The 11,736-nt window shown below is 41.9% G+C and overlaps 1 protein-coding gene across 1 annotated transcript; it reads left to right on the top strand.

Annotated features, from left to right (window-relative positions):
- The first annotated feature begins 1,999 nt into the window (after positions 1-1,999).
- bud13 (BUD13 homolog) lies at positions 2,000-9,809 on the top strand. The gene is made up of 11 exons (XM_088619466.1): positions 2,000-2,151; positions 2,898-2,988; positions 3,137-3,221; positions 3,553-3,610; positions 3,979-4,556; positions 5,695-5,951; positions 6,554-6,653; positions 7,430-7,568; positions 8,065-8,255; positions 8,636-8,717; positions 8,872-9,809. The coding sequence occupies exons 1-11, from the start codon at positions 2,018-2,020 to the stop codon at positions 8,963-8,965; spliced, it is 1,809 nt and encodes a 602-aa protein (XP_088475592.1). The 5' UTR covers positions 2,000-2,017; the 3' UTR covers positions 8,966-9,809.
- The last annotated feature ends 1,927 nt before the right edge of the window (positions 9,810-11,736 follow it).

Below are 11,736 nucleotides of genomic sequence, written 5' to 3'. Positions count from 1 at the left end.
GCTACACTGTAGTAGTAGACAGCACCTAATGGCACAGTTACAGTATAAAGTAGCATATCAGGTAGTCCAGGTGGGGGGCTGCGTCAGCATGCGTAGTCTGCAAAGGAACAAGTAACAGGTTTGTTCCATGCTGCTGTTTTCTCTCTTCTCTTTTCAGCATGGAATAAACCTATTACTTGTTCCATATCATATAAAGTACATTCAACCTGATATAAGTGAAGAATCGTTTTTTTATCAAATAAAACCTTATTTAACAAGATGAGTCAGCTGAGAGCACATTTTCATTTACAATGACAAGCTGGAGAGTCTTCATTAATACTGCAATCGGAGTGCAGCTTCCTCCCCAGGAGTACGATAGCAGCATGGCTCCAATCCAGAGTGAGTCATCCTGTTGTGAAGATTATATCAACAAGGCCCACATCGTTGGAATCCCCATTAGAAAACCACACCCTTAGCAGTACTCTTGGTCACAGCAAAGAAATGAAACTGAAACCTTTCCACCAAAGCAAAATGAGTTTCTGAACGTGCAAAAACAATGTACAGTAAATGGAGTTAATTTATTCTTTGTCTAATATCCTCAAAATCATCCTGGATCACACGGACCTCTAAATAGTACAGTACTGTATACCGTCTGTGCTGTTCACTTGAGCTGACGATTCAAGACATTGCTTAGATTTATACACTTCCAATAGACACAGAAGACAGAGACACAGACCAACAGTCTGACATACAGTAAAGTTAAACAGCTAAACAGAAAGATATTTTCATCTGGACACCAGATTTCCCTGATCATTTAGCATTGATTTTAGCAACCTGTACAACTTTGTACTTTGAACAGTGGAGTTAGCTGATCGCTATAAAATATATATTTATAGTTTTGCGTTTCTGATTAGGAATTATATTGTAGGTTATTAACGGTGTAAAGATAATCTCCAGGTTTTGTTCTTTGTTTTAGACTTACATGTGAGTTCAAATAGAAAGATATTTTTATCTGTACACCAGATTTCCCTGATTGTTTAGCATTGATTTTAGCAACCTGTTCAACTCTGTGAGGAAACGCAAGTATTTAGTCATTACTAATTAGAATACAGTATAAGATTATAAGAACAGTTACTGTTAAAACAAGAGGAGGCCATGTCCTGTGATTAGCCCATTTGGTAGTTATTAGTTAATTGATCTGGAAGAATCTCATCCAGCCATTTCTTGAAGGAAACCAAAGTATCGGCGTCAAGTTTTCCTGTTCTCTGTTCTTGGAGTTTTCACTTGTGTCCCTGTGGCTTGTGTTTCACTGTTTCCTCTCTCCTCGAGAAGAATAGACATGCATCCCAGATGGGCAATCTCGTTGAAATGCTACAGAACAGCTGGTTTTATAGCTTTTATAGCTGTGTATTAAATTGTCCATCCCCAAACACTTTAGGACATTTAATACTTCAGTAATAAATATTATTTTTTATTTCACAAGGCAGCAATGTCATCGGTTTAGAACGAGTAAGAAATGAACATTCTGAATCGGGTGACATCAATATTACATTTAAAAAAATAAATATAGCTCAATAACTGGTGGCAAGAAAAAGCGTATCACTGCCTAATTTTATGAATACCTGGAATGTTATTAATCATATTCCTTTTTTGGTTTTTAGTCTTAAATATTTGATTAGGCAACGTTTCCATGAGAGCAATAAGTATAGCAATGAAAGAAACAAACAGCTTTCAATTTATGTTTCAGTTCTGTGGGTGAGACATTATTGTAATAACCTAGTACTGTGTCCGAGTATTGGATAAAAACACTAAAAGTGAGTTTGATTTAACACTGCAGACTTTTTCAGAATGCATGTTCTAAGATACTACTACAAATAAACTAATAATAATACCTATGTTTTGTTGTGGCTGCTTTGAAGTATTTATCCTTTACTTTTTCTCTTATTCGTAATTCCGCTTTTCGCTGTTTATTTTTTCGCGTTTACTGTTTTGACCCCATCCGGCTCTCCGTCAGCCCGGATTGTTTTCACGAGCAGTAATGGCCGCCTCCAGTGCGCTTGCTTCTGTCTCCAAAGCCGAGTATCTCAAACGCTATTTATCCGGAGATGGAGATGGCAAAACGTCCAAAAACAAGAAAGCCAAGAAGAAAAGACCGCAGTCTACAGCAAAGGGGTATGTTTCAGGAACCAGTGACTCAATCATGCACATTAGAAATGGAGAAAGTGACTGAAAGTTGTAGGCCGGACTAAACTTACTGAGATACTGGAGTGGAGTGTATGAGCGCAATCGAGAGCGTTGTCTTGATTTTACCTCTACGAACCGCATAAAACGCTACAGTACTGTATATGTGGGGTTATATTCTCAATAACCCAGGTTGTGGAAGTCTTGAGAAATGTATTTTTGAAGCTGTGCTTTGGGGTCTTATCGTTCTGTTGTGGGAAACTCGAAAGAGGATTATTGGTCGCAAGGTAATTTGGGTCTAACATGTCCAGTGTTTTCAGCTGTAAAGGATCTCTGCTAATCTCTGTGTCGGACATGTTTTCCTGCTCCTCTGGTATTGTAGGACCAGTCTTTCTCTAAAAACGTCAGGAGTCCGGCAGAGAAGATCCTGTTGGACACCTTTCATTGGGGAAAAAGTGCTTCCTGAATGAGAACTGAGAAGGATTTCTAGGAATCTTTTAAGAGACACGTTTATGTCCATAGAAGAGCTTTTGACGATTTATCGCAATACTGTTCAAGGGAGAGTTGACAGATCACGCCTGTTTATCCACAACAGACCAACAGCTATGACTCTTTTTTTAAAACGTTTTTATTTGTGGCAGGCTCTATGTCGGTGATTACAAAAAAGAGCATTCCTGCTGTTTTTTTCACATTGTCTGACGGTCGTTTTGCCCTCCTGTTGTTGCTGCTGCTTGCAGGATGAGAATAGTGGATGACGATGTGGACTGGAAGCAGCTGATAAAGTCAGAAGAGAAGGACGACTACGAGGAGGAAGAAGAGGCTCCAGTGGTAGGAATTCCTTTATAGTTTACATTCATTTACAAATGCATTGGCTTAAACTATGTTTAGGTGCATTTCTGCTGTCCTGAACCTTGTGGAGAATCTTTGCACAAAAGCTGTTCCTTCTGCGTGCTCTGTTGTCGTCTTCCTCTTGTAGGTGGCAGAAGTGATAGATGAGCGTCCGGAGGAGGTGAAGAGACTGGAGGAGTTCAGGAACAGCAAGCGGTGGAAAACTTTGGGAGGTAAGAGTAACCAATGCTTACCTGCTCTTTTGGGGCTAGCATTCTGATGATTTAGCATCTATAAAGTTGTACTGTAATTGTCTAGGTGCATACATAATATTTAACATAATATATACATAATATGCCTACTGCCCTGTCTCTCTCACACCTGAAGAAGGCTCCACGGCCGAAACGTTGTGTTCTCTTTCTTCTTTTTTTCAGCATGGAATAAACCTATTACTTGTTCCTTTGCAGCCTACGCATGCTGACGCAGCTACCCACCTGAACTACATAATATTTAATTTGAGTTTCTAAGCAGTTTTATCAAATATTATTATGTTTGGTCTTCTAGGTACTAATGAAGATTTTCAGGATTCAGACAAGTTCCAGGGTGTCCGTTCATCTGCAAGGTACTGAACTGATGTTTAATGTATTTTATTTTTCTTATGATTGTCTCGGCTTTGTATGTGGTACAGTTCGATGCATGTCTGTTAAAGCAGCTCAAATGCTATGAGATCATTTTGACTCACAAGAGGCACTTCCACTGTTAAATTATTAATGAAGAATGCCCCCCAAGAAGCAACACTGTTAGGAGCATTTGTTTGTCCAGGCTTTCAGTATTAGAGTATAAGAGACAAGTCATTGAGTCATTGAGCTGTCATTGAGTTTCTTTGGTGCTTAAAATGTGGATATTTCTAAAACATTACAGGACATAAAACAGAATACATTAAAACAAGTGTGTAACATTTGAGTTCATCTGTGTAATTGTCCATTTCAGTTCAGGAGCTGCCTCTCAAAAGAGAATAGAAGAGACATCAAGAAAAGGTCGTCATGATTCTCCAGATTTTTCCTCTGTGAAAAGGAGCCGTCATGACTCTCCCGACCTTTCACCCCAGCAGAAAGGTCGCCACGACTCTCCTGACCTTTCACCCCAGCAGAAGAGACGCCACGACTCTCCCGACCTTTCACCCCAGCAGAAAGGTCGCCACGACTCTCCCGACCTTTCACCCCAGCGGAAAGGTCGCCACGACTCTCCCGACCTTTCACCCCAGCGGAAAGGTCGCCACGACTCTCCCGACCTTTCACCCCAGCGGAAAGGTCGCCACGACTCTCCCGACCTTTCACCCCAGCGAAAGAGACGTCACCACTCTCCCGACCTTTCACCCCAGCGGAAAGGTCGCCATGACTCTCCTGACCTTTCACCCCAGTGGAAGAGACGTCACCACTCTCCCGACCTTTCCCCATCGAGACAGAAAACTGTCCCCAGGAGAGCACGTCATTATTCCTCATCTCCTTCTCCCCCAGTTAGAAGCCACGGGGGCTCTCCAGCAAGAACTCATAAGAAAAAAGAGAAAGGTAAAGAGCAATTTTGCTTATGTACAGTGTAGTATTTTTAGAAATAAGCCATTTGATATCTGATTATTTTATACCAGTTCCCATTCATGACCCTGTAGGGATGCATGAAATCACACCATCTGGCTTGGTTCAGTTTTGAATAAGTTTATCACAAAAGTCTCTGGAGAGTCAAGCTGTGTATAAAAAGTTATCTATAGCACATACATTACACAGTGTATATCCATCAGCAGCAGGTGACAGACCTTTTTGCGTCACCATGTAAAGAGTGGAATATTGTATCAGGAAGAAGGTTTCTGTCTGGACGCTAGTACTTAGATAGTCAGATAGTTCTCAGTTTTGACTGCAAAGCCGGTATTCACTTACAGGTCAGGAATTTGAAGGTAATTAATAGCTTTCAAAGCTTTGTCACGTCACGTACGAGCAGCATGAGTTTGATTTCTCTTGTGAACGTAAACCTTTTGACAGTGTTTGCGTTGTCATTGTGTCACTCAGGGAAAACTTCAGGTTTTGTTTCTTTTTTAAGTGCGCTGTGCATACTTTTCAAGAACAGAATTGAAAAGCACTAATTTGTCTGTTGCACTATATATAAGACAGAGTAATACTGTTATTTAAGGTTAGTATTCATGTTCTTCTAAGTAAATTACTGTTAAAAGTTGGATAGTTATAGTTGTATTTCATATTTATTTTCTTATAAATGTCTGTTTTCTGAATATCTATAAATGTTTAAATGGGGCCAACTCCCTATCTAGTCCAAGTAATAATATGGGTGAATATATTTTAATTGGCTTTGCTTTTACAAGGCATACTCTATTATAAGTATTATGGTATATTATTATGGTAAATTACAATGGTATATTATCATATACCATTGAGGGAAATGTGCAGTTTTTCTATTTTCTGTTTGATTTAATATAAAAAGTTTTATCTTTTATTTAATTGAAATTGCTTATAGATGTTTTTTCATTCAATAAAATCTAAGCTAGTAGCTGTGGTGATGCCATCAGTGTGTTATGGAAATTAACAATGTCAAAGCCTTGTTCATGATTTATTCTGCACCTACAAAGGGTCAAAATCAGCCTGTTGTGCCCTCAATATTTTTCAAGGTTTAACGGATCTTAAATCTTTGCATCGCCCTCAGACTCCTCTCCACCCAGAAGCAAATCCAAATCGGCCCCTTCGACTCGAAGGGCGAAAGACTCCGACTCGGACCTCTCTCCTCCCAGACGCGCTGCCCGCCGCTCCCCGGACTCCGACCTTTCACCTCCTCGGAGACGAGGGCGGGGCTCCGACTCCGACCTTTCGCCCCCGAGAAGACGCCCGCAGGGTGGGCGGGGCTCTGACTCGGACCTCTCTCCACCCAGGAGGGCATCACGCCACTCCCCCAGCTCCCAGAGGGTGAGGATTCGGGATGGTACGACTGGACCAGAGGAACACAAACGCAGAACGAACAGGAAAATAACCTTCGTTGTGTCTGCTGTTCAGTTGTGATTTGAGACTTAGATCTCGCATCTAAAAAAGAAAGATTATTGGCAGATAAAAATAAGAAGAAAGCATAACTGATACTATAAACCTCTTATAAATGTTCTGCATCTTTAACCACCTTAGTGCTTCATTATTGATGGAAAAATAGAAAGGATCCCAAAAGACAGAAAGTAAAATTGGCCTGTAGATGTAAGATTCAGTGATAAGTTCACTGCCTCATTATAAAAAAGACACCTATTAGTGCAAACATAAAAAAGGAAGCTTTTCAGCTTAAGTAATTCTTAAATTACCACTCAAGTTACAAGTTTACAAGTAAAATAACAAGTTTTATTCAACGCTGGTTGTTATTGTGTGGCGATTTAAAATAGCGCTGAATGTTTTCCGAAGATATTGCCTCCAAATTCTCTCTTGACTTTGATGAAGCCGCTGCTGTCTTGCACCTGTGCGAGAGGCAGTATTTTTCTCAGAGGGGAACGTGTGTCAGTCAGCTCCGTGTGTCTCTCCTGGCTGGGCAGATGCTGTCGGGCGGGGCAGCAGGGCTGGTGTCTCTGGACTTGCTGAGGAAGGAACGGGAAGAGAATCGCCAAAGGGACAGAGCTAACCAGCCTCTGGAAGGTGTGTGTGTGTCCTTATTCTGAGATTCTGCATGGCGTTGTCTTGTACTGTATACAAGAGGTTGCCTCCCCATGTTTTACAGAGTGCATTCCTGTAAGTGTTTGCCTACATAGGTGTAACATCATTGTTAATTCCACAACTTACTGTGATGACTTATACAAGATATGGCAACAGCTGTAGAATATCAAGCACTTGGATTGTTGACTTTTGTATAAAAGTCTGAATTTATCTGTTTTGCAAAAGGATAGCTTGTTTTTGTTCCTGGACATTTGTAATGTCTAGGCTGTAAATTATATTTTATTAAACAAAAAGGGCTTGGAGCTGCTGAAATGAGAAAAACTGAAATGTCCTGCAAACAGCATGGCATAACATTGACAAAATGTGCATAAAGAGAAAGTGGATAGTTTACAGAATGAGGTGACCATGATATCCAGCAGACTGCAATCTCCTGAAGGAGCTGATGAAAACACTAAATATTTAAATAGACCACACTTGACTTAGCTAATAAGTTAAGAGAGCATAAAGATGGTTGTGAGAGACGATGATAAGAATGTTTCGTATTGTGGAAATCTCTTAAAATGAATGATAGAAAAGTCTTAGTCTTCGCAGCTGTGGGAAACGTCAGATCTTCACCCAGTGGTATCTTGAGCTGATAGGATCATTCTTCATGTGGAAATGCTAATGGCTAGTTTCACCCGTGTTCTGGATTTTGAGCCGGCAGTCTCCTGCCCCGTCTCCTGACTGGCCCGTCTCCCTGTTCCCCGGGTATCTTGCAGAGGAGTCACGGAATGCCGAGACCGTGTTCAGGGACAAGTCCGGGAAGAGGCGCGACATCGCTCAGGAGCGAGAGGAGCAGCGTCAGAAAGCTGGGGAGAAGGAAGAGAAGGACAGGAAGTACGCCCAGTGGGGCAAAGGGTGAGTGTGCGCTGGTCACTGAGCCTCTTAGATTTGCCATAACCCTGAACGTTCCAGATTTCAGAACTGCGATGGGTCATTAAGATAATTATTAAGTATTAAGTATTAAGATTTTGTCTTTTTCGCAGACCCCAGCTTGCTCTCCCTGAGACACACAGACAGGGAGAGAAGCTGGGGGTCAGAGCGCAGGGTCAGCCATTTATACGGCGCCCCTGGAGCAGCTGGGGTTAAGGGCCTTGCTCGGGCCCAACGGAGTAGGATTCCTCTGCCGGCCGTGGGATTCGAACCAGCAACCTTCCAGCCCCAGGCGCAGATCCTAATTCACAGAGCACCACTCCGCCCCATGTGTTTTTATTCTTTCCTCTGTCATCCTAGATTTTCCTCTTTGTTTGTCCCTTTGCTGTATGTGGTCTCTGTGCCCTGGCCGTGCCGCGGTGGGAGGGGGGGTGTTCCCTGCTGGGGCTGACCTCTGACCTCTCGGCTCCGGCGCCCGCAGGCTGGTGCAGGCTGAGCTGCAGAAGCGCAGGGTCGAGGACGCCCTGCGGGAGGCGCAGAAGCCCCTGGCGCGGCATGTCGACGACGCAGACCTGGACCGCCTGCTGAGGGAGCAGGAGAGGGAGGGGGACCCCATGGCCGGGTTCCTGCGCAGGAAGAAGGAGAAGGAGCTGCAGCGTATGGGAGTCAAAGGTCAGGGGGTGCGGGGCGTTGACCCGAGCTCACCAAGGAGCAAGCGCCTCCACGTTCTTGTCATTCCTGTTGTGAAAGTGCGCTTCGTGCCTTGTTCACGAAATCTGAGTGTGTGGCGTCGCCACACTGATTCGGTCTTCGAGCATGAAATCTATAAAAGATCTATAAATCTTTTGCGGTTTATTTTCTCCTATCATTATGTTGCCTAAAGCACCACTTTCCCCAATTTAAACCTCCTTTTAATTTCACTTTACTGACTTACCCCAGACTTAGGATCTAAAGCAAAATGTAGCTCACAGTGTTACAGGGGCCAGCATAAGTCCATGTGTCTTTAATGAAACCTGTGGTTGTTCGTATTGACTTTCTCATTTTATTTTCAGAGAAACCTCGATACAAGGGGCCCCTGCCACCCCCAAACAGGTTCAACATCATGCCTGGGTATCGCTGGGATGGAGTGGACAGGTACGAGGTGTTCATTTCTCTGCGGATTATCTTCTGTGTTGCACTAAGGAAAGCAGTTATTGAGTAGTATTTCTTCTCATATTTTTATTAACTAAACTTTATAGTCCACTTTGGTACTGTCCATCGCAAAATGCATTCTTCTTTTATGCTGCAGATCAAATGGTTTTGAACAGAAGAGGTTTAGCAGGATAGCAGATAAGAAAGCTGTACAAGAGATGGCCTACAAATGGAGTGTGGAAGACATGTGATGTGACCCTTGCTTCTGCCCAGTGACATCCAGCGACAAGACCCAGCAGGCTGCCCCTGCTGTCCCAGACCTCCGGCCAGTTTGGACAGTACCAGGACCGAAAGACAGCGTACTGATAAGGCTCATTTCTAAGAGGGGTCACTCGGAGCTCACAGACTTGAGCAGGCTTACAGTCTCCTGCAAGGGCAAGCAGAGGTGCTTTCTGGCGTGCCGAAAGCTCGTACTGGCCTTATCATGAACGCAGTGACTTTACAGAAAGCCCTTTCGTGCAGAACCGTTCCCGTTTTGTTTTGGAATACTGTACTAAAGTTAGTGAGCCAGCATAAGAAACAAATTCTTTTAGACCTTGTTTTTACACTGACTATTTTCCTCTAATCGCGCACCTGTATGGCATGGAGAATAGGAGTGCTGACCCGTGAAAAACACGTTTTAAAACATTTGCCCCCTTTGTGTATAAAACTGTAAATAAAAATGTGAAAAAGAAACGTCTTCATTGTCACAACACGGAACTGCCAACGTTTGGCAGATTTAGATTTTTTTTCCCCCCAAGGTGACTTTGTGAACAACTCTTCAAAGAAGGAGCATTGTGCTTTGTTTATATGAATTCTCAAAACTATAACAATTCCTATCTCTTTTCCATTAAAATGTGAAAATATTTTGACAAACCAACCCTTCACCTGGGCTGCCTTATGAACTGCCACCTGTAAAACATACTTAAAAAATGTTGCATGATCTCAACTGTTTGAGAACGATTTTGATGATCTACCGAAAGATGAGCATTTATTTTTGTATTTGGTGCAAGGACCTCCCTTCTTTATCATAAATAAAAACATCTCGGTGAGCTTAATGTGCTGTCAGGTAGTGGTTTGTGGAAACTAAGCCTTCTGGCAGAAAAAGAGTAAAAAATTCCTACAAATTCAATTAAATTCAAAATACTTTATTCATCATCAGGGGTGCAATTAAAAAAATATTATAGTGAAGTATAAACTCCTCAAATGCCATTCAAATTGTAATACCTATACTGTAGGAACACATCTGCATCATGTATTGGCATTTGGGAGAGCCGAACAGCCTGCTTACTGTATTAATTAGGTTGGCAACTGGCCGAGAGGGAAACATTGGTACAAATGTACAGATTTGCAGAAATATTTCCAGTGCCTTGCAAAACCATTCCGGCCCTTTAAAAGTGCTGCTGGATTAAATGATTGAAAATGTTTCTAACCGTCTTGTTCGGCTGCTGATTGTTGAGAACTCTGATTGTTTTCCGAGTGTCTGGGTGGTGTGATGCAGCTTCCACTTCATGGCTATTGAGCCAGCAGTGCTCCCTGGGATATCCAAACACTTGGATATTTGTGTACCCTTTTCCCAATCTATGCATTTTTAATCACTTTATCTCTTAACTTCCTTAGAATGCTCTTTAGTCTTCATTTTCATGCCTTTCCTTCAGATTCAATGCCTGACCAAGGATCCCTAAATGTGCCGGAGTCACTTCAATGCTGCACAGGCAGAGGCAAATCAAAAGGCAATTATATCCTCGTTAGGGCGATTTCTTTCCCCTGTGTGACCTTAGAGCTGCCAGAGCACAGGGCTCTGAATAGTTTGTATTCAGTTTTTTACTTTCTTTTAGATATCTGCTGACAAACAACTAACAACTAACTTCTGTCTGAGCAGGTGAGTTTGCAATCAATTCTGATATGTAAGTATCATTTGTAATCCAGCAGCATTTGAAACCTTTTAAAGGTATGTGAGTACTTTTGCAAGGCATTGTAACTAGAGCTCTTTCAGGCTTTTTCTGTGTTCTGTTTCTGTCAAATTGCATTTTGTAGATAGCTGTTTTTATGTGGTTGTAATGAGACATTTTCAGTTAACACTGCAAGGGTGTGGGGTGTATTCTTTACAAGTGAAAGTGTAAAGTTGGTCTCCATCTACACAAAACACTTTGTTGTAGATATCTGTAACACGTTTCCAGCTCTACATTCTCAATTACTTTCCTTTGACTTTTACATACCTGGGTGAAATAATCTCCTGGGTTAACCCTCTCTATACCTCTTAGGACTCTGTCCACTTGGGTCAAATCTCTCAGTCTCCTACTGCTTGTTCTAAACCGAAGAGATTGATTTCCCTTAGTCTGACTTTACATTACCCTTTTTGGAGACATTCTTGCTGCTATTTATTTAACGGTTTTGTCTAAGACTGTGATATTACTTTTGTGATGTGGTGAGAACGCATGACCACAGTGATCTAAAAGAGATCCTACTAGTGTTGAGACTTGAGCATAATGTCCCTTCTTTCAAATGGCAAAGCCTTCTGCTGTTTCGTCTGTGTGACTTAAATAGGCTTTGGAATCTAAATAACGCAAGTTATGGGCTTGAGTGTTACAAAATGCCCTTTTGGATTTTTGGGAGTATTCTTTTAAGTGAGACTTTAGCTGTGTAAATCCCAGATGGCTGTCTCTTAAAATGTCGTTATGTTTCAGAACATTCCAGTTTAGCTGAATCAGTAACGGAAGGATTGTGTGATTCGTCTGTAGTGTCCTGGTTCAGATTTGTTCGCATTAAAGTGAAATGGTATTACAGTTGTAGTCCTGCCATCTTTGAAGCTGAAATATCTTAGAAATATACAAATGACATGCCTCTCTACTTTCAGTGATCACTAAATTCCTCCCTGCTGATTTGTTGTTAAGATGACTGAGCACATATAGAAACCTGTGGTCATGTATGTTACAAGTACACAATGCTATTCCTTTCCTTTTATACAATAGGGCATGCTGAC

Source organism: Lepisosteus platostomus, chromosome 25, assembly GCF_059453375.1.
Source record: "Lepisosteus platostomus isolate fLepPlt1 chromosome 25, fLepPlt1.hap1, whole genome shotgun sequence".
Classification (NCBI taxonomy): Eukaryota; Metazoa; Chordata; class Actinopteri; order Semionotiformes; family Lepisosteidae; genus Lepisosteus; species Lepisosteus platostomus.
The sequence above is the reverse complement of the archived record's forward strand: the minus strand, read 5'-3'. Positions and strand labels throughout refer to the sequence as shown.

Excerpts from the sequence above, each read along its gene's own strand:
- bud13 (XM_088619466.1), top strand. The coding sequence starts at position 2,018 with ATGGCCGCCTCCAGTGCGCTTGCTTCTGTCTCCAAAGCCGAGTATCTC. Across the intron at positions 4,557-5,694 it reads TCATAAGAAAAAAGAGAAAG|ACTCCTCTCCACCCAGAAGC; the intron begins GTAAAGAGCAAT and ends CATCGCCCTCAG. Across the intron at positions 8,718-8,871 it reads CGCTGGGATGGAGTGGACAG|ATCAAATGGTTTTGAACAGA; the intron begins GTACGAGGTGTT and ends TTTATGCTGCAG.